We start from the raw sequence: 23560 nt of genomic DNA, 5'->3' as shown, positions 1-23560 counted from the left end.
TGGTTAATAAGCTATCAGAACCTATTTTTGTTTCCCTTGTTTGATAGTTAAGGCCATTTTATTTTTTTAACATGCTAATATTTTGTCAAAATGATGTGCTGAAAGACAATTATGTGCAGAATAAATATATATCAGTGTGTAATATATATCATATACACACACGCATATAGAACTGACTAAAATGTGACTAAAACAAGAAGCATTTTCATCCAAAAGACTAAATATAAAATGGCTGCCGAAAACAACAGATTTTATCCAAGGTTATGGTTTTAAGTGCTCGCACATCTGAAAAAAGGAGGCAGCCAAAGAGGTAATAATACAAGAGAGAAGTAGGGGGTTTTAAACTCAAGAGCTGATGGGCAAAGTCATACAGGGTATACAGCAGAGATGTGTCATTAATACAAAAGAAGACACTACCACGTGTATTCCCTTACATGTATGTCCACCAAGATCCACTACTCTTTCCTCATTCTCTTTAAACTCCTCAAAGGTACCAAACAGTGACGAGCCAATTTGCCGCTCAGTCAACAGGGAAATTTAACAGCTAGGGCCACTCTGTGCAGCTAATTGGGCATAACAGACCCTCTCAAAAAGAAAAAAACACTTAAATCCAATAACATTAAACTAACATTAGCTTCCCTTTTCTTGTTGCCCGTCATGAAAACTGACAAAATGAGATAGCAACTATGCTACACACTTAATTATTATCTCAAATTGACAGGAAACACGACAGAAACTGCTAACGTGAGGCAGGTTTATATACCTCGGCATGCACTTTACAATGTCACTACTCAGCTGTTGGTGTGAAACTCATGCGTGTTACACTTGCCGTACTGTTGTTTACAATGAACTTGTTTGCTCCTTACCGCTACTACAACATTGGTTGTGTTGCTGCTGTGTTGTACAATGTACTTGTTAATGAATAACCATGTGGTCAAAGAGAGCTTATGTTTCCCTTTCTATTTTCTCATGCCCTCCAAATCATTACTAGAGTTAAATAAATTAATTTTAGTAAGAAACGATCCAGCTATAATTAGAACATTTAGGATAAATTTAAGTACGTGCGTTACTTCAAATAGACACCTTGATACTCTCTGCAGTTGAGTGAATGAACAAAGAGATGCTTACCCACACAGTCTCCCGTCTGCCACTCCAGACACTGGCCATAGGGGAAGGAGATGACATAGGCGGTGGAGTCGACACAGCGCTGTGCACTGCTGCACCACATGCACTCCATGGCCTGCCCGGTGCAGTTGGCACAGGTTGTGTGCAGCGAGCATGACTTCTTGCAGGGCGGGCGGGAGCTCTGATTGGGGTTTCCTGTGTGGAACAAAAAGACAATGTTTAATTCTTCAAACCTCCTGTCATTGTGTAGTGTTTCCTTGCTCTCTCTCTCTTTCACCTGTGGCTTTTTCACAGATGAGGCCATGTGCGGTGGCGGTGCATGGGTTGGCCCTGAGGCCTGACACCTGCGGCTCCTCCAGGTAGGCGCAGAAACCAGAGTCGCTGGGCTCGCCGGGCAGCCAACGCAGGCTGCTGTTGGTGAAAGGCGACATGTCCTCCCAGCCCCAGTACGACACGTTGATCTTCCTCAGGCCCACCCAGGGCGACAAACGCTGAGGGGACATTTATTAACACATAAAAAAAACGCCTGAAGCCGCAACTTGTTTATGTAGTAGATAAACCACCATGACTGTGCTGCTCTGTCGCGCCGTTTAAGGAATCATTGGCGGGTGCGTTTTTATCTGTGGGAACTGGGGACGCTACTAAAAATGGCAGTGGAAATAATTTCACAGATGATTTCTCCATTCGCCTCCAGGGCTCCAAGTTTTCAGATGTAAAGGGGGGCGGAGGTGTCAGGATTGTGTTTGCAGACTTGACAACAAACAACATCCTCAGGACGTACAACAAGCATAACCAAGTCAAAATCAGCAGGAGGGGTGAGGAGGATGCAATTTTCTTTCAGTGCAGCAAGATGAGAAGCATTAATCAAGAGACTTGGGATTGGGCTGTTTGTCCAGGTGAAATGTTTAGCCAAGGACAAATCAGCTTTATGAGTATTTATCTGGGACATTGTCTGGCTTTAATTGATAAGGCAGACTAGACATGGCGCGGCTGTGGAATATTAAATCTTACCCAGTCTTAGAGACGTACCAACTCTGCTATTGACTCTTTAGCATTGGCAAAACAAGGTACTATGTGGTACTATTTCTAGTACCTGCTCTCACATTAAAATTTGAGGATAGACTGCTAGAAATAACAAAAATAAACACATACAGTCTCCACTTGGCTGCAGTTTTTTCACAGCCGTTTCTCCTCTTGGTTAAATTTGTCTCCCAAGCATGGCAAAGTTAATACAAAAGATGCTTATTGTCCTCCATTGTCAATGTTGTTAGCATGTCTCATTCTAATCATTGGGTGCCAGTGATGTGTTTTGAAGACACAGTATTGTAGCATATGGCTGATGCAAAACACAAAGAAAATTGTGAAAAAAGTGACAGCTAATCCCATCAGAAGTCATTTTTCCCCCAGGTTGATATGAAAAAAAAAACCCACTGCAATCAGACGCAATCTGACAAAGCCAAAAATCAAGCAAAACACTCCTCATGGCTGTAAAGGTATGATACAGAGGAGGTGCATTGGTGATTTACCTTGTCTTGCTGCTGAAGCTTCTTCAGCTCCTCGAGAACAAAGCCCACCTGGTTGGCGGTGGTGAGCGAGGCGATGTTGCCGTGGAGATTCTTGCAGTAATGCTGGGCGTTGTCGTAGCTCTCGCGGCTGGAGTTGATCCTCAGGCAGGCCTCGCCCACAAGGCTCCAGCCTTCACTGCACTGCTGGGCTGCAAAATGATGATTGCTTGTTTAGCATGTATGAGGAATAAGCAATACAAGCTTGCTAAACAAGAGTTTTTGCTCAGGTTGCAATACATCACAAACACACGCACACACACACACACACACACACACACACACACACACACACACACACACACACACAGTATGTGATGTGCCACTCCCACTGTGTTGTGCCCACAGGCAAAATAAAGAGATCTAGATTCAAACTGTCACATCAAGCCAGCCAGGAATGCTGATAGCAGCTTTAGCTTAACTATACTAAAATGTGATGAAAAGGGAAAAAAATGTAGTTCTCCTACAGGGTCCTCCTGTCTTACCGGGCAGTGCGTGGCACTCCGACTGGTTCTGGTCCCACTGACAGTTGAGATTCAGCGAGCAGCTCTTGCAGTTGGCCAGCTTGCTGCACACCTGCTCGTTCCGTACAGGGCATGCCGTGAAGTTCCTCACGTTCTATGACAACCAGAAGAAGAAGAGAACGTCAGAGTGCACTGAGAGGCCAGTGAGTTTATAATCAGTTAATTTATTTTTTATTTAGTCCCTGTTACTTTAATGATCATCTGTATAGTCTATCTAAAGATACTGAAATGCATCACAGCTTCAAGGTTATTATCACTGCTTATTAAACCCCAATGAGCATACTCAATAGTCACAAATAAATGTGTTTAAATGAGTTCAGGCGATGACTATAATAGAGCTCTGACGCCCCCTGTTGCTGGACTTACCACAGTGCAGTTGCTGGATGCGGAGATGCACTTCTTGTCGTCACACCACTGGCACCCGTTAGTGTTGGCCGTACAACTGGCACAGTCAGAGAAGCGGTAGCATCGCTCGTCAATAGTGGCTGAGAAAATACAGCAAGAAGAGTTAGGGAGGAGTCTCCGTGTGTGTGTGTTTATAAAATTAAGCTCTAGTCTGTCTGACCTGCTTTTGCTGGGCAAAATGGAGCAGGGGTGAGACTCTCTCTGTTCATACTGGCCTCCCAGGGGAGACAGTGGCCTCTGCTCCAGATGCAGCGGACCCCAGGCCCGGCTTTAGCGCACCCCTCCTCTGTAGAGAAGGCCTGGCAGCTGGGCGGCCGGTACACAATCACGTCGTTGAGGAGCACGCTGGAGAAGCCGCCAAACACAAACATGGACCTGAGGAGGCAAGGGTTAAAACCTTCTGCATCTTTCTCTGTGTCGGTCTGTCTCAAAGTACAGATTTGAAGGTTGTGACTCACCCATTGCTGACCACAGCTGAGTGTCCAAAGCGATTGACGTCTCTGTGCAGGTCGGGCTTTGGCAAGAGCCTCCACTCGTCGCATGCTGAGAAAAAAGTATATAGCTTATCTTTGTGCTTGGTTATTTCTGTAATGCCAAGGCATCTGTTTGTTTGGCTTAACTAAGTGATTCATGTTGATGATTAGGATAATAATGCAACACATAAATACCATAAAGCTGACACAGCAACCCTATGGTAGGTACGTACCGATGTCATACGCCAGGAAGTCCGCCGAGAAGCACTTGGCACCGTTGCTTAGCGATGTGTCGTTGTGTGTGTTGCCGCCAAAGATGAGTAAGCTGCCGCTGAGGAGGACGGCGGAGTGTAGGTAGCGAGGATAGCCACTCTCACGCAGGATGAACCTGTGACAAAATAAATGTCAGTAAATGACTCCAATCTGTTGGAGTTACTTTATGATTTATTTCATGTTTCCTACCATGTGTGCATGTTGACGTCGTAGCGGTAGAGGTCGTCCACGAGGCCATACTTGTTAGCGGGTAGCGCCTTGTAGCCCCCGTGGACGTACACGCTGCCGCTGGCTCGGTCGTACGTGCTACTGTGGCCGTAACCCCCCTGGGGGACGGCGCCTTTGGTCTCCGGCACAAGCCAAGTGTTGGTCCCTGAAAGATGCAAAATTCTCAACATATGTACAAAATTTATATATTGATTTTTTAAAATATTTTTATATATTGTATTTATTTTTTCTATATTAAATATATATATTTATGTTTTCAGCTGCTATTTTGATTGTCTCATATTGTCAAGGGACATTATAGAAATGAAACTTGGATGCACTATAGAGTAGTCTGTGTACAGCTTGTAAAAACTGTATAGATTTATTCTGCACTGAAAATGAGTGAACAAACTGCTATTTTTGTCTAAACAGATGGCAACACAAGTGAGTACTAATGGTGTCTTGCCTATGGAGGTAGGAGCGTAACAATATGGGGCTACATGAGTGCTACCCGCACTTGGGGAGTTGCGGTTTATTACGAGGAAACGTGAATACCAACATGTAGTGTGTGTGACTTTGTGAAGCAGAAAATGGTCCGCATGGCAGTTTTCCAACAGAAAGACCCCAAACACAACTCCAAGCTGACAGGTGCCTTGTTGACGAACCGAATGGATGGATGGATGGGTGGATGGGTGGAAGGATGGAAGGAAGAAAGGAAAGAAGGAAGGTAGGAAGGAAGGAAGGAAGGAAGGAAGGAAGGAAGGAAGGAAGGAAGGAGGAGCGTCAACATCCACAGGTAATCTCACCATGAAGCAGTGGAAGAGGATTGTAGTAATAACCTGTGCTGGTGAATTCCATGTCTAAGACAATTAAAGCAGTGCAAGATGATGATGGTGCTCACAATAAATAAACACTTGGGACACTGCAAGGTGGCTTTTTGTCAGCTGAGATTAAGCCTATACAGCAATACAAACTATACACTGACTAAAGTTTTATTTCTGTAGTATTGTCCCTTGAGAAGATATATTAAAATACTTACTATAACGTGAGCTGTGTACTTCACACAAAGACCTTCTAAATTAGATGACTCACTCAGATTGTACTCCTGGACATTGCTGATGTAGCTATAGACGGGCGAGTAGCCAAAGACAACCAGCATGACCACCTCGCCGGCGTCCAGCACGACGCAGTGCGCCGTATGGCCCTCAACTGCATAAATCTGTGCCTGAGCCGTCGGGCCTGTCACGGGGGTTCTCCGCTGCCACGTCCGACTGGGGATGTTGAAGACCCACAGCTCATCCGTCACGTTACTCCAGCCGGCCTCCAGCTTCCCGCCGAACATGAAGATGTCGTCCTGAGGAGGATTATGAGGGGTCAGAGTAACAATCACACACGCTGACTACAATGAGGTAATGTTACCTGGTAGGAGGTGAGCGAGTGGCTGTATCTGGGCACAGGGCCACTATTGATGGGCACCGTGTTCCAGATGCCGCTTTCCAGGTTGTAGCTACAAAGAAACACACACTTTAGTGCGCCTAATGAAGTGAGCGATAAATGAGTGGTGATAAAAGTGGAAGCGGCGTCTTACTTGAGGATCATCTGGAAGGAGGTGAAGTTGAACGTGTAGCCGCCCACCACCCACATGACCTTGTCCTGCACCACGGCCTTGTGGGAGGCCCGGCCCAGTGACGTGCCAAAGGGCTTCACACTGGGCAACACCCAGAACGACTCGGTGGAAGGCACGGTGAGGGAGCAGTCTGGGCCTTGAAATAAACACATGAGGAAATGAATGATGATTCATAAAAGTGATGATGCATCATTGGCATCACACTACATACCAACCACAGACATGGGTGGAGTGACAGCATTACAATTATACACGACTGCAAACACGCGGTTGTAATGTGCTGCTAAGTTGCACTTATAATTCCATCCATCCATGCATCCATTTTTATACCGCTTGTCCTCATTAGGGTCATGGGTGAGCTTTAGCCTATTCCAGCTGACTTGGGGCAAAAGGCAGGGTACACCTGGACTGGTCACCAGTCAATCACAGGGCACACATACATTATATATACAGTGCATATCTATCTATCTATCTATCTATCTATCTATCTATATATATATATATATATATATATATATATATATATACACACACACACACACACACAGTATATATACACATACAGACCCTTTCCAAAAAATTTGAATGTCATGGAAAAGTTGTTTAATTTCCACAATTCCATTCAAAAAGTTACACTTTCATAGATTATAGATTCAGGGCCCACAATTTAACCTCCTAAGACCCGAACTCTTTCAAGGCATGCATTTTTATTTTCTCTTTGATATTTAGGCTAATTGGGACCTGATGAGTGTAAAAACAAAGAATTATCTTTTTACATGATGTAGTTTCTGAGAAAAATGATGTCCGCATATGAGGACATTCGTTTTAAATTTGAGTGAACACAATAACGTCACAATTGAGTAATGATGTGCAAAACTTTATTTGTTGCCTGAACACAGCAGCATTTTTTCCAAGTGCAAAAACAAAATTCAAAGCAACAACTTGTGCCCCTTTCCGCAAGTCATATGAAGTGCTGCTATCAGTTGCAGGAGGACAGATATAAAACAAGTAAACCTTCAAAAATATTTTTCATTGCTACTGTTGAACTATTCATTTCAATTTCTGAACATGGTGTGAAACGTGAAACTTGCACACCAAAAGTGCTCCAACATTTTTTCCCCTTGGGAAAATGTTCATGCCTATGTATGAAAGGCAGCGTAACAGTTGCGATCTGCCTGTAAGCAGAGGAACACCTTGCATGTAACACACTGCACTTGAGTTTTGCCTGAGCATCCTTTTGCTCTGCATCGTGATGCGTTCTTTGAGTGTACCACTTCTGGCAGATGTGCATTAGCCTTCCTGCAGAATGAGATGTGGGGCACTGCCTGCACTGGATGCTGTTTCCCTTGGACTGAAACTTCTGTGTCATCTTCCTGCTCCGAAAAGTCAGAGTTGTCATTGTCTCTCTGAGCCAAGAAGGTCATGGCCACTTCCATGAGGAACTGAAGAAACTGCATGATGTTCTTCTTTGGTGTGCCATTCAGAGTGAGGTCTTTGCGGTACAGTAGCCAGCTGTTGGCTAAAGCCAGATCGGTAAAGTGCATCAGCATCCGCAATGTCCATTTTTTTGTACGGACACTCATTCGATAGTAGCTGATCATTCTATCCACAAGGACAACTCCACCCATCTTGGAGTTGTATTCACGGATAACACATGGTCGAGAGATGGTCACATACCGTTTCAGTTTCTTGTCCCATCTCTGGCACGTGTCTTCTGGCTCTTGAGCAAGTACAGTAGACATCAACACTGGTTTATTGTCAAACCACTTGGTACCCTTTGTTGGACTGTTCTACATGACTGAGTCCTGGTGTTGTATCTTCAGAGACATTGCCTGAGACATCAGCCTCTTCCTGCGGTGTCTGAGAGCGAAGCCTGGGGGTGCGTGATGTGGCAATGTCACGATCTGACCGATATCCCTCGTATTCCTTGCGCAAACGTTTGCGTCCCCTGATAGGCTGACAGGGCTGTGGTCCTCACACCCACTACTGTCTTCCTCACTGCTGGTGGGAGGAGGTTGATATTCAGCATCTCCCACAGGATCATCGATGACTGATAAATCCTCCACCTCGGAGTTGTCTCCACCAATTAACCCCAGCATTTCCATTACTTGTTGCAGAGAATAACGCTCTTGGAAAAAAACCCAATTTGTTTCAAACCAAAAACAAATCTACATAGATTTATTTTTAAAACATGCCATATTTGTTTGTACTGTATAAAATGACGTTTTCTAACAAAATCATCCCAAAATACAAATTCTAAACCAACTCCCTCTGTCCACATTTGTGGACATGTTCAACAAAATCAACAAAACTAAGTCCCTCTGTCCACATATGTGTACATCAAGTTTAGCAGCATGGTAAATCGTCAAATTTTCTTACTTTTGCAAAATTCAACTTCCACAACACACATTGAACACTTCTAAACATATCTGAGCAAGAATCAGCCCTGAAATTTGTTTGAATTTTTTATCTGGTCAACTTTTGGATTGGGAGGAGCCATCTGAATGTTTGGGTGGGTTGTCAGCCATCTTGAATTTTACATGTGCTTGGTTACACTCTTCTTCCACCACTAGGTGGCAGTTTAATGTCCTCATAAGTGGATGCCAGGCCCTTGTAGTCCAAAATTTAACATTGTAGTTTTGACAACCAAAAATGTGATGTCCACACATGTGGACGCCAGGTCGTAGGAGGTTAAACGATTTCAAGTATTTATTTGTTTATTTTTACATAATTTGGGCTTCCAGCTCATTAAACCCACGAAAACAGGAATTCAAAAAATTAGAATACTGTGAAGAAATCAGCCCAAATTTTGCAGGGCATGAATGTTTTAAACTGAGTGTCACACACTAAAATTAAACAACTTTTCCATGACATTCAAATTTTTTGGAAAGGGTCTGTATATACGGTCAAACCTGTCTTAGCGGCCACCTGTATAGAACGGCCACCTGCCTATAGCAGCCACTGAAAAATCCCCCGCAGCAAATTTACATGTTATAGACCCTGTGTATAGCAGTCACCTGTCCAACGCGGCCAGCGGACACCCATTTTGTATCCCTTGGTCAATATCTGACCGCATATAGCAGCCAAATTACCGACTCAAGTAGAAGCTTCATGCACGAAAAAGTTTTGTTTTTCAGTCAATGAAGCCATCGTGTGTAGACTTTAATTACTGAGTCCTAGCTCAGTCACAATCATTCACAAGATCCACACTGTCAGTTGTTCCACATAAAAAAGCCGTCTTCTTTTGAGCTTGCTATTTCCTGGGCAAACATGTAACTTTAAGAGCATTTGCACCAAAACATTACCGCAAAGTAGGCTGGGAACAGGACGTGCTCCCAGCGACACTACAATACAATACAATACTCCATGCACGCTCAACACACTAGCATGCATGCTATCGTATGTTGAACTGAGTTCGGTTGTACTAAATTGAAGTATTTGAGAATGTAATCACGTTATTTTTTATCAATCGTCATCCACAAATCCATCAAAGTCCTCATCTTCTATAGTCGACACAAAAAAGCAGTTTTCTTTGGCGCTTGTCAGTGTTGTTCACCGTAGTAAGGGCGACCTGACTCCAGCAAAGAAGGAAACTTCTCCTGTTGCTTCTGCCAACTTTATTTATTGAACGCGGCCACCAGAGAGCAGCTCAGAACACACACACATCCAGTCTCGTCTCTCCTTCCTGCTTGCCCACAAGCCAAAGGTTAAACAAGCCCCACGACATAGCTGTCCAGGCAATGCCTGTAACAAGTGACACTGTTTATTTCCTGGTGTGCACTGGTCAATACTGTAATGCCGCTTGTTGTGGGGAAGGAGAGACTCACGTCGCCGAGGCACTTTAATCGCTTTATTAACAGCGGAGAACACTGCAGGACTTTAAATCCACGCCAACATCCACACACTTTGCAGTTCTCTCGACACTCACAGCTAGCACTGAGCCTAGCTCTCCTGCTCGGGACGCCCACCGTCACTTCCCATCACTTCCTGATGAACTAAAGCCGTGATGACACTCTGCCGTATAGAAAGTAAAATATTAAAAACAAGCATAACAAAAAACATTACTAGCACAGCTTTGTTCTGTGGGTCGTGGGTAATAACAAGCCTAGTAGTGCTGTACAACTTTTATCCGCAGTCCCACAGTGCCCTCTACTGGTCAACATTCATTTTTCCGCCCCCTTTTTTTTCTTTTTTTCCCCTCTACTGGTCAACATTCAAAATGGCCGCCAACCTGTCTTTAGTGGCCACTTTTGCAGTCTCCCTCTAGTGGCCGCTATAGACAAGTTTGACTGTATGTATGTGTGTATATATACAGTATACACACATGTACAGTATGTGTGTATATATATATATATATATATATATATATATATATATATATATATATATATATATATATATATATATTCACACACACATACATATACACACACACACACACATTCTCCACTAACCCAACTAAAGTGTACTTCCAGTGGCAGGGTAATACCACTGGAGACTGAACAATACTGGAAAGGCATATGTGAGAGGGAAACATCACATAACAGTGAAGCACAGTGGTTAAATGATCTAAAAGCAGACTACAGCACCCTCCCTGACCAACGTCCAGTAACCATCACAGTGGCAGACATCCAACAAAGAATCTCAGGTATGAAGAACTGGACAGCACCTGGCCCAGACATGGTTCACACCTACTGGTTAAAGAAGCTAACTTCATTCCATGAGCGCCTAATGAACAAATGAAAAATACAGACCCTTTCCAAAAAATTAGAATGTCATGGAAAAGTTGTTTAATTTCCATAATTCCATTCAAAAAGTTAAACTTTTATAGATTATAGATTCAGGGCCCACAATTTAAACGATTTCAAGTATTTATTTGTTTATTTTTACATAATTTGGGCTTCCAGCTCATAAAACCCACAAAAACAGAAATTCAAAAAATTAGAATACTGTGAAAAAATCACCATTTACTTCTCAGTTTTTGCAGGAAAAAAAAAGAAAGAAATTAGGATCACATCAAATCAATCAAAATATGGCACTTTCAAAACGATATGTCAATCTTCAATACTTGGTTGGGAATCCCTTTGCCTTAATCACTGCCTCGATGCCACGTGGCATTGAAGCAATCAGCCTGTGGCATTGCCTGGGAGTTATGGAAGCCCAGATTTCCTTGAGGCCAAGGATTAGTGAGCATCAGGACCACTATCCAAGAAGAAACATCCAAGCTCCACGAATACATCAGGAAGATGGCCCCAAGAGATGAAGCACTTAGTGAATGTCTCAGGCAGTGGAAACTAGAAAAGGAGTTGGAGGAACCATCATGGGAGGAAAACCCCCCGCATGGGATGTACCACCGACAGATAGCTGAAGTGGCGGATATGAACAAGTCCTACCAATGGCTAGAGAGGGCTGGACTGAAGGACAGCACAGAGGTGCTAATCATGGCAGCACAGGAGCAGGCCTTGAGCACCAATAGAGGCCCAGATCTACCACACCAGGCAGGATCCCAGGTGCAGGCTGTGCAAAGAGGCCCCTGAAATAGTCCAGCACCTAATATCAGGGTGTAAGATACTGGCAGGAAAAAAATACATGGAACGGCATAACCAAGTAGCCGGTATAGTGTACAGAAACATCTGTGCAGAGTATGGACTGCAGATCCGTAGATCACAATGGGAAACACCTCCCAAGATGGTGGAAAATGAGAGGGCTAAGATCTTGTGGGACTTCCGAATACAGACCGATAAGATGGTTGTGGCCAACCAACCGGACATCATGGTCACGGATAAGCAGCAGAGGACAGCCATTGTGATGGATGTAGCCATCCCCAATGATGGCAATATCAGGAAAAAGGAACACGAGAAACTAGAAAAATACCAAGGGCTCAAGGAAGAGCTGGAGAGAGCCTGGAAGGTGAATGCAACAGTGGTGCCCGTCGTCATAGGAGCACTGGGGGCCATGTCCCCCACACTGGAGAAGTGGTTCCAGCAGATACAGTACATCAGACATCTCCGTCCAGAAGAGCGCAGTCCTAAGAACAGCTAAGATACTGCGCAGGACCCTCAAGCTCCCAGGCCTCTGGTAGAGGACCCGAGCTTGAGATGAACAGACCACCCACCCTACCAGAGGAGATGTGGGGTGGGAAGAGGTTTTTTGTTTTTTTTTTAAATATATACACACACACATAGATATGTTTTTGGAGATGAAGAAGCAGGAGTACATGGAGAAAACCCACACATGCACAGGGAGAAAATGCACACGCCACACTACTCTACTACTTCTAATTATTCTGATGTAATTGTATCTTAAGAATTTTGTTACATTTTAAATAAATATATTTTTATAATGTTAATTCATTTCATGTAATGTAATTAATACATTTTAATCATCATTTTATTCATTTTTATTCTAAATGTAATTAGTTAATTATTAGCATTAATAGTTAATTAATGTAAATAATGATCTAATAATTGAAAAACTGCAAGGGAAAGTTCTGAGAAATACAGTTGCGGTCGACGACTACACTGTTTCCCACAGGGCATCCTTGATTTGCTTGTGATACAGTACTAGTCAAAGGTCTGGAGACACTTTCTCATGCGACTGAATAAGAAAGTGTCTCTAAAATTTTTATCTTAAAAGTCATATGTCTTATAAATACAATCAATTGCAATGATAAGGTTAGCTCAAATAAAATTTCATCAAAATTGAAGACAAATACAAATTTTGGTCCATGTTGAGATCTGTTATAAAACACAAAATTAGATCCAAACAAATTGAGACCTATGTGTCATGCACACAAAACTCATAAAACTCAAACTTTTATGTGAGTATATGAGGTATCGATCATATGGTTGCCTGCACATACTGTAAAAAGTGACTGTGCCTTGACTACCGTCATTTTGTAAACCAGTGCTGTGTTTGCTTTTACCTTGCCAGCTGTCGTTGCAAACGCACAGCTTCTCGCCGGTGAGGTCGCAGTAGCCGTGGTCAGGGCTGCCGCAGTTGTTCCTGCAGTAGGGGATGTCGCAGGCCTCACCCTTCCAGTACTTGTCGCACTCACAGTACACGCGGCTGGCTGCTGAGTTGCCGGGCGTGCACTTCCCGTGGCCAGAGCAATTATTGGGACACGAGTTGATCCTAGCCACAGAGATCATATAGAGCAGGGTTATTCAACTGGGCCAAATCTGGCCCATGAATCAGTCCGGCCTGCGAGTTCAGTTCAAAACCTGGAAGTGAGTAACATTTATAGAGGATCTTTGAATAGCATAAACATATTGTTTATTTATTTGCATTATTTACTTGTATTAATGTCTCTTCTGTTGTTGTTGCTTAATTTATTGGTATATATGTTTATGTGTTTATGTTTCTTATGTTCTTATTCTTTCTTGTGTTTTCTTTCTTTTCTTGGGAGAATGAACAGGATAAGATTTTCATTGCATGGTATAACTGCTGTTTTACTATGCACATGACAATAAAACTCTCTTGAATCTTGAATCTTGAATATTGCTTCATTTTTGATTTATGACTTTATTTACAGCTACAGTATATTAAACATTTGGTGGTGTAAAAATGATAATGTATGAAATGAATGAAAAGCTGATGGACGTACGAGTAGAATATTTCAAATCCAGTCAGGTTGTAGGCAGCGTCGCTGAAAAAGTGTAGTAGTGCATAGCCTGAAGTGGTCTCCACCTCAGGAACCGTCTCGTTCCCCCGCACCTCCGGTACAATGAGACCGCTAAGGCAGAAAAGGCATTGATTCTTTTTTTTACATTTAATATAAAAACACAACTTATAAAAACAATGACCACAATGGTGTCAAATCAATATTTTTTATGTTGAAATGTGCATTTTTTGTGCATGTTTGAGTCTCTCACCTGAAAACGGCAACGAGGGGAGCGTATACAGAGTCTCCATCATAAACATACATATGGTCCCAACTGCATTCTGTGGCAAAGTGGTTGAACCGCAAGCGAAGAACCGCGTTTGGACTGTGGAAAGAAAATAAATGTGTTTGTAATACAGTGTCATATAGGTGATTTTTTTTTTGTTTGTTTTTTAATTGTCGCCCTCAATAGCAACCCTGTCCCCACAAGGACCGCGTTTGCTATATAAACTGCTCCAATAATCCTGCACAATAACAATACAATACACAAGTGCAATAACCGTGCAATAAACCTGTGGCTGATCAACATGGACATACTAGCTGTAAATACTGTGTATAACTTCTTGATTTGTATCACTTTCATTTTGCACTTTCTTTGCGCTTGTGTGCTTTTGTACTCAGCTTTTGCTGCCTTAAACCTGGAATTTCCCCTTGTGGGACTAATAAAGGCATATCTTATCAACTCAGCGGATGTGCGGGTTCGGGTATGCGACTTCTCTATGAATCACAGCCAATTAAAGCAGACAATTACAGTTCAAAACAGTGCCACTTATCCATATTAATCTAGCTATGTTTGAGTGCACTTCATTAAAAAATAAAAATACTTACTAGCCTTCGATGAGCCAGGTGCACTTTGTTTTGTACTTGTAGTTGACGGGACCGTCCGTGAGGAATCCCGAAGGTTCGTTCAACCTGAAAAACAGCAGACACAGGAGAAAGACTCTTAACAACAAATATATTTTTAGTTTTGGAGGAGGTGGCACTTTTGGGGAAATTTGTTGGCCGTGGCCAGCACGCAGAGGAAGTGGGGTGTCAGAGGGGTTACAAGTGTGTCGTACTTATGGAACAAGTGATTTGTGACACCCACGTGCTTGCAGCTCGTCCTTCGTAAGAAAGGGTAGCTTTTAGATTGTGAATGCAACGTGCGACTCGTGCATGCTGGGTGCGCTTCATGTAAAGCTGTCGTACGTTTCACTCATCGGCGACGCACGTGTGTGGGCATCGTACAAGGCTCGTGCAGCCCACACACTTTGCCTGCAAGATGGGCGTAATGGCTTCCTATGGCACCTACAGCTATCGTGACCGTTTTCCAGGGGGTATAAAAGCCCAGCATCTTGATCCTCCTCTGCATCATCTTGGCTACACCCTTAAGGCTGCTACATCATCTCATGTTGGTCAATGAGGAATAAGACCGTGAAGCTCTTGTGTTAGCGCTCATCAGGAAGCGTCTCAAGTGACAGAGAAGAGGCCAACAGAATGCTCCCTCTTTGACTTCCTGGGTGCCATCCTGTAGCAATAGCTCTTGTAGGAATCGTGAAATGACAGGTAGAACTTTGTTCGTCGTAGCTAGCTTTTTTGGTTGTTTTTTTTTTTTTTTTTTTTTAAACAAAATTATACAGTACAGAACATACAGAATCACATGTACGGTAAATTTAAAACTGCAGTCTTTCAAAACAACATGATGGAAACCTGAACGAAGAAAAAAACTAGTATAAAGACGTACGAGGGATAACATTTGAAAAGAAAAAAGAAAAATTAAAAAAAAACAACATATCACTTAAGCTTGTCTTTCATGTGAATAGTTTTTATAATGTTCTCCATAATGTACGAAAGGTTCTCATTCCCTTTCTGTAATGATCAACTTCAGTGATTCACATAATATTTTTAGTCCAGGAGAAAACCCGTGAATGTTTGGTTTATATGACATCACTCTGGATTTATGAATATGGAATTTGCTAAATATACAAAGAAGTTTCACAGCATTCTCCAAACCTTTATGAAAGTTACATTGTACAAGTAGATCATCAATGAGAGCTCCAATGCAAATTTCAGTCTTTTTAAATTCTAAAAACATGATGCATATTCAAATACAAAATATTCATTTTCTATATATATATAAATAATTTTTTTAATGTTATTTTTTTAAACTTATTTCTTAGGCATTTTTTAAATATAGTACAGCATGATACAAATTAAAATGCACAATACTATTATCATTATATCATGGATTTCCATACGTTTTATATTGTAATATACAGTGGCGTGAAAAAGTGTTTGCCCCCTTCCTGATTTCTTATTTTTTTGTATGTTTGTCACACTTGAATGTTTCAGATCATCAAACAAATTAAATATTTGCCACTGACAACACAACTGAACTCAAAATGCAGTTTTTACATGAAACTTTTTATTATTAAGTGAGAAAAAACATCCAAACCTACATGGTCCTGTGTGAAAAAGTGATTGCCCCCTAAACCGAATAACTGGTTGGGCCACCCTTAGCAGCAACAACTGCAATCAAGCGTTTGCGATAACTTGCAATGAGTCTCTTACAGAGCTGTGGAGGAATTTTGGCCCACTCATCTTTGCAGAATTGTTGTAATTCAGCCACATTGGAGGGTTTTTGAGTATGACGCGCCTTTTTAAGGTCATGCCACAACATCTCAATAGGATTCAGGTCAGGACTTCACTCTCCAAAGTCTTCATTTTGTTTTTCTTCAGTCATTCAGAGGTGGACTTGCTGGTGTGTTTTGGATCATTGTCCTGCTGCAGAACCCAAGTTTGTTTCAACTGGAGGTCACGAACAGATGGCCGGACATTCTGCTTCAGGATTTTTTGGTAGACAGCAGAATTCATGCTTCCATTTATCACAGAAAGTCTTCCAGGTCCTGAAGCAGCAAAACAGCCCCACACCATCACACTACCACCACCATACTTTACTGTTGGTATGATGTTCTTTTTCTGAAATGCAGTGTTACCTTTATGCCCCAGATGCAATTTCACACACACTTTCCAAAAAGTTCAACTTTTGTCCCGTCAGATCACAGAGTATTTTCCCAAGGTCTTGGGGATCACAAGACGTTCTCTGGCAAAATTTAGATGAGCCTTACTGTTCTTTTTGTTCAGCAGTGGTTTTCGTCTTGGAACTCTGCCATGCAGGTGGTTTTTCCCCAGTGCACTCTTGGGGTTATTTTGGTTGGCCGGCCACTCCTGGGAAGGTTCACCACTGTTCCATCTTTTCACCATTTGTGGATAATGGCTCTCACTGTGGTTCGCTGGAGTCCCAAAGCTTTCGAAATGGCTTTATAACCTTTTCCAGACTGATAGACTTCAATTAATCTCAGTTAAGTTATGTTTTTTGTTGTTTCACACAGGGCTATATAGGTTTGAATTTTTCTCTCTCCCTTAATCGTAAAAAGTTTAATTTAAAAACTGGATTTTGTGTTCACTTGCATTGTCATTGACTAATATTTTGTAAATTTGTTTGATGATCTGAAACATGATTGTGTGAGTGACAAACATGCAAAAAAAAAAAAAAAAAATCAGGAAGGGGACAAACTTTTTCATACCACTGTATATTACTCCCAGTGTTTAAGGGGATATTTATTTGTGAATTACATTTTTAAAAAAAAATTAAAAGTACGCACAAATAAATGCCTTTTCACTAATAAATGCACTACTCAATAAAGACCTGTTAATAAATTACCACCCCGACTACTATGTGAGGAAAAACAATAGTTCTACACAATTTATGAGAGCTGATGTGTGTTAACTTGTATGTGTTGTGTTTGTGTTTTGGCTAAGGGCTGTGGTGCTTCTGTTACTCGAGGTTGATCAATTGCATCAACAAAAAAGCCTTCTCAAAATCATTACCAAGGCCAGTTTATGTTGCTACGCTCAACCACTGGGCCGACCCCCCGCACAAGTTATTTCAATTATCCCAAAAATAAAGACACTTTGAGGAAACCACCTGTTCTTGGTTTAAAACATGCCGCTTTCCAGTGTCTTGAGGCCACAACCATTACTAATGTCCGGAGCATCCATTAAGGCAGGGAACACTCAAATGAATGCTAGATGTACTCAGCTGTAAAAATACACATTATAACTTAACGTAATTTCCGATGTATAAGACGCACCAGTGTTGAAGTCACACCCGCTAAATTTACAGAGAAAAACAGATTTGTACATGTATGATCCGCACCGGACCATAAGCCGCACATGTCCACATCATAAAAAGACATACTGTGGCGACCAAGTCTCTTGGTCGTGTGACACCTGCATCTTAACCGTCATTTCGTAGATGTCATATGACATCAGACAGCTGATATTAAGCCCCCTCCTGCGCCGCCGCAGCGGGATAAAAGATGTGGAGAAGAGATGTCGGCAGCTACACACGGATAATGCAACTTTCTTCTTTATTATTCCGATTATGGAAAAACTAACTCAGCGGTAAGATGCCTATATCTATAACAAAAGTTATCAGTTCACTTGTAGCAGCTACTTATGTAGAAAAAAAAAAGTCAATTGTTACATGGATGTGCTTCGCGTCATGAACTCTAAAGTAGAAATGTGTGTTTTCTCCAAGTTCATTTGTTAAACTACTATTTCACAATGAATTGGAAAATGTGCCCATTGCTGAAAGCCTTTTAATATGTTGCGTTGACTACGGCTGCATTATCTTTTGCATAACCCTTTTCATATGTCGTATAAGGTATCTGTAATGCTGTATAGCAAATGCTACCTGGACATAATACATGATGAGCGCTACGTAGCTATTTTCACTGACATATTACTCAGTTTATGTACACAACTATTGTGGAATTATGTGTAATTACCTTTATTGCCATATTGATTTGAACTGCGAATTACCGAACGATATCAACTACTTTGATGACCTATAAACTTTGAAACTGTGAATGTGAAATATTAATCATTTGCAGTTGCAAAGTTTACTGGTTAGATTTGATATATGCTATATGTTTTATAGTAAGAGTTAGATCATTTTGATTGTGTGCACACTTGATATACAGTACATGTACAATGAACATAAATATTCATATTTATAAGTAAAATAAATAACTGTATATATTGTCTATGTTTATAGTATGAGGTAGATCTTTGGGACTAAGTAGCCCACAGGCTGAAAAAGTGTGATCACCTCTGTGTGTGCAATATAGATACATGTATAGCCTATTATTTACATATTGACCACAACTAATTTGAAATAAAATATCTATCAAATACCATAAAAGCTTTTCACTACATTTTATTTTGAAAAACATGCAACGGAATCACCTGTCTGCCATGTTGGCAGTTGACTGATTGGAGTGGAAGAAAAGGCAGCGAGAAAGACATTTAAAGTTAATTAATGCATTTGTTGTTCAAGCCTGTGAAAAAGACCCTAACGTTGACATTATAAGCGACAGTGAATTTAAATATTTATTTTAAAAATTGCCACAGCGACACAGCAGCAGCAGTCCGTCTCCCATGCAGTCCACCACCACAGCTTTAAAACATCCTAGGGGAAACCCTGCATGAGCTATGAAAAAAACTCACAACAGGCTGATCAACCCCTCGGAAATCACAGGAGGTCATTACTTAATATAACAGTCTGACTCACGACGTCATCTTACAAAGAACGCTAAAATCATCACACAGCAACTTACCACGCAAAAGGTATGGCAGCCATTGGCCAATGAACTGGTCTGCTGGACAAAATGCATTATGGAGAAGAAGTTTAAAAAATGTTTGTATTAATTTGATATTTCTTTAGGTATACCATTTCAGTGTAGTATGATTATATATATATATATATATAAATAATAGCCTTTTATAGTCGATGCACAAGGTTACAACAAAATTGACAGGGGGGGCACTCTGCACCACATAAATAGTAATAAGTTAAATAACAATAAATAACAGTAGAATATTATATATATGTGTGTGTGTGTGTGTGTGTGTGTGTGTGTGTGCGCGCACATGTGTGTGTGAAGTCGCATGGCAAATATGGCATCTGTAAAGCTGACATTGGAGTTTAAAAGTGGTGCAAAAGCTGCTAAACATTACAACATTGACCTGATATACATATATTTATATTTCCTCAAATTGTGGCCTCCGCTCTAATGGACGTCATTCCCTAGTTGATCGATGGAGTATAACAAACACCGCACCGCAAATAGACGTATTTTACCTTTTCTATGACTGATACAAACATGTGATGACATTACAACACACGCCTGACATGGCATCTGTAAAGCTGACAGTGGAGTCTAAAGAGAAAGTGCTTCAGTATGCATTTAGAGGAAAACAAAAAAATGAAATACATAATTACATTACTTTATGTGAGCTCAATAATGGCATTTTCAATGGGACATTTGTAGTCACGAGGAGCAATTGTATCATTATTTGTGCTGCTACTACCAACTTACTTGAACCTTCCCTGGCAGTGCTGGCACTGGTCTCCCACCCATCCGGGGTCACACACGCAGGACCCGTTGAGACATTTTCCGGACAGACACGTCTTGTCACAGCCTTTCGGCGGCGAGGCGTGGGTGAACAGAACCAAGTGGACAAGAACCCAGACCGCCGTGGTCGTGATGCCGCGAACTTGGGGTGCAAAGGTAGCCGAACATCTCCCGATAGGATCCATTTTGGTGTGGCACCGATTAAAAGACAAGGGGTGGATGAAAGTTCGGCTTGGAGCAACGTTTCAGTTAAAGGCTCTGCATATTTCTTGCGAGTTCTGCATATTCAAATCCAGCATCCAAAGCAACAGCAACAATGGTTAGTAAATGTTTTTAAAACTGCATGCATGGATTGTGCAGCCCTCAGCCTACTTCTTGTTGGGATAAGCCAGCAAAAGAGACAAGCATGGGTGAAAGCGGTTTTAAAGCATTAGCAAGCTGAGTGTTTAGCATCTGTTAGCTTGTTTAGCTTATCCGCAGTTCGGCCTCTCAGCATTGATTCATGACCGCTTTCAAATAGCATTTTCAGCAGCCATTTTTCCAGCGTCCTCAAGAAACACACAGGGATGGCAGCCGCGCCGTGGGGTAGTCCTTCCACAGGCCACGCAGCCGGATGTTGTCCGCGGGAGAACAAAGCCTCGGTGGCGCTCGGAGCTCCGGAACCAGAGCGAAGGCTGCCGCAGCCAACATGGATGTGATGTAGATGAGAAAGAACCGGAGATTCTCGTCGGCACTTTTCGAGCTTGTTGTTTGACTCCCCCGTTGCTTTTGTTTTCAGCCTTCTTTCTCGTTCTCGTTTCGTATTTTATTTCATACCCTCCCCCCAAAAAACAGACGCTAATAGGGAGAAAAATCAGCGCTGCTGCTATCCAAACACCACAAGAATTGGCAGCAAATCTCTAGACAGCTCCTCAGGTTGGAGAAAACTAAACATAAGATGCGCATGCGCAAAGAAGACTGACCCCCACCACGTATTTAAAGGTACAGTAAGTAACCTTACGTCAAAACGAACATGACACCGTACTACGACTTTTTTTAAACCAAAAAATACAGGAAGAACACCGCCAACCAGCAGATGTTACCAATAGTTGTTTCGAAGAGCAGACTGAACATATACATTTATATTCTTAATTTATATTTGTAAACATTTTCATTCAGCCGGAATGAAATGATTGGTGTTCATCCCTGTCACTCACCCCTGTCTGATATACCCGTAGCGCATACACCTGCACAAAAGCAGTCTCAGCGAAGCCTCAGTTCGGAGCCGGTGTGTGGTTATGATAGGCTACAAATTTAATGATAGCTAACGTTAGCAGCTAAACTTTGCCAAATTGCTGTCATTAGCTGACAGCAAACAAAACTAATGGGTGTGCGTGTGTGTTACGTCGGAGAAGGGCAATCCAACGAACATATGCCAAAGCAGTGGTTCTCCATTATTTTCTGTCATGGCAGGTCTGCACAAATATTGAAAGACGTCCCTGCCTCTTTTTTAACAGTGGTACATGTATACTGTACATTTTACCTGTATTACCACGTATTTATAAATTGTTCCTTTTAATTGTGTTTTCCGCAGGAAAAAACGGCTCATTTTAAGAGGAATCATTTATAAAACATTTTTCATATAATTTTTGACCCAAAATCCACGAATTGGTGGGATGCGAATGTTGAATATGAAGGGCTCCACTGTGTTACATGTACTGTAGCTGCATAGACTGCATTCTACTGTCTCACCAGCAGATGGCAGTGCTACATGGCATTTCCAATAGCACGCACTCTACTCACACAGGTGACTGTATAATTAATACAGTATTATACAGTATTATAGGGTACACTTTAAAAGCAATGCTGGCATTGAAATCATTATGTTTTATTTTTCAATCACATGTTTTTATTTTTTTGAGTATTTTGAAGTTCTTGTGTGTTTTGCTGACTCATTTTAGACATGTCTGTCATTTGACAAAAATTGCGCTCAGTAACCAACTTTTTCAAACTCTCAAGAGCCAATCCTTGTTTTCCAGCAGACTTAACATCAAACTATTTATAATACTGTTGCGCTATGACTTCACATATACGGTACATATCCACTTATATGCCTGTCCTTTAGTCAGGTGTACACAGCTCTGCAAGGTGTTTGTGCTCTAAAATGTTCTCCAAACAGCTACAAAAAGAGTGAGAGTCAAGGGCTTTTCTTTTTGGAAATTCCCAGACGGAACAGTCAGCGAAGGGAACAGATTAGATGAAAATACCTCCGATGAATGGGAAGGGAAGGGGGTGTCTCTTTTGTTGGGACATAATGTGTCTGCAAGTGTACCAACTTGGGAGAGGCCCCAGAATCAAAAAGGGTTTCAGTCAGTGCTAATTTGGAGTTGAGTCAGGTGACCTTTGAACTGTGATTCACTGCTGAGGAATGTGCTTTATGCCACAATCAGAAGCAAGGCAAAATGGCCAAAAAGTGTTGCACCTTTGACTTGAAACAAATGTCTGTCCTTGTAAGCAAACATGCTCCAGGGGCGTCCCAGGTCAGGACTGCTGCACAATGGGAATTCACCCTGAAGGATTATTAACAAGTTGTGGACATACAAAAGGCCAGACCACCCTTCATTTTGGAGCTCATGCTCAGCCATCATCATCATCATCCCAGACGAAGGTTAAGATGAATAGCATTGTCTTTTTAATCCTTAAGTGGTCAAAGCATTCAACAATCATGGAAACTACTGTATATCATATATGGTATTATAATAATATAACTATTCATTTGTGTTGATTTTTATTCATTGATTTCATACATGTCATAATTCTAATAGAATTTAAAAAATCACAATGTTTGTTATTATTATTATTGTTAGAGCTACAAAACACCCAACTTTTTTATTTATTTATGGAAAATGTATAACATTATATGCAATACAATATTTGTAATTATAAATGTTATTTTTAAAACTGCTTTCAATTTAACTTATTTTACAAAAATATTATTAATATATTGTTATGGTCTACAAAAAAATTACTTAAAAAAAACTAATAATAAATAAAATTGAAACTATTAATTGTATTATTACATTTTTTAAATAAAAAAAATAAAATTAAAAAATGTTAAATAAAAAAAAATAATAATAATTATTATTATTATTATATTGTTGGGATCTAGAATTTTTTTTTAAATTCTTAATAGAATAATGTCAACATTTTACAATGATAGTTACCTGAAAAACATATTTTTGAAATGATGGAAACTTTACA

General features: G+C 41.2%; 1 protein-coding gene across 1 annotated transcript in view; it reads right to left on the bottom strand.

The window, feature by feature from the left end:
* Positions 1-21263, bottom strand: part of atrnl1b (attractin-like 1b) — a 78641-nt gene extending 57378 nt beyond the window's left edge. Inside the window, exons 1-17 of the mRNA XM_054763977.1 lie at positions 20285-21263; positions 14688-14771; positions 14071-14184; positions 13803-13931; positions 13122-13330; positions 6158-6332; positions 5989-6076; positions 5662-5923; positions 4552-4735; positions 4323-4477; positions 4075-4159; positions 3777-3991; positions 3578-3696; positions 3173-3305; positions 2652-2839; positions 1403-1616; positions 1129-1320 (exon numbers count right to left, since the gene is read on the bottom strand). Coding sequence (XP_054619952.1) covers positions 1129-1320; positions 1403-1616; positions 2652-2839; positions 3173-3305; positions 3578-3696; positions 3777-3991; positions 4075-4159; positions 4323-4477; positions 4552-4735; positions 5662-5923; positions 5989-6076; positions 6158-6332; positions 13122-13330; positions 13803-13931; positions 14071-14184; positions 14688-14771; positions 20285-20505 — 2767 coding nt within the window. The 5' untranslated portion in view covers positions 20506-21263. The remainder of the gene's footprint in view (positions 1-1128; positions 1321-1402; positions 1617-2651; positions 2840-3172; positions 3306-3577; positions 3697-3776; positions 3992-4074; positions 4160-4322; positions 4478-4551; positions 4736-5661; positions 5924-5988; positions 6077-6157; positions 6333-13121; positions 13331-13802; positions 13932-14070; positions 14185-14687; positions 14772-20284) is intronic.
* Between the last annotated feature and the right edge of the window lie 2297 nt (positions 21264-23560).

This window comes from Dunckerocampus dactyliophorus, chromosome 2 (assembly GCF_027744805.1).
Source record: "Dunckerocampus dactyliophorus isolate RoL2022-P2 chromosome 2, RoL_Ddac_1.1, whole genome shotgun sequence".
In the NCBI taxonomy this organism is placed as follows: Eukaryota; Metazoa; Chordata; class Actinopteri; order Syngnathiformes; family Syngnathidae; genus Dunckerocampus; species Dunckerocampus dactyliophorus.
Note: the sequence above shows the minus strand (reverse complement) of the source record. Positions and strands in the feature narration are given on the sequence as shown.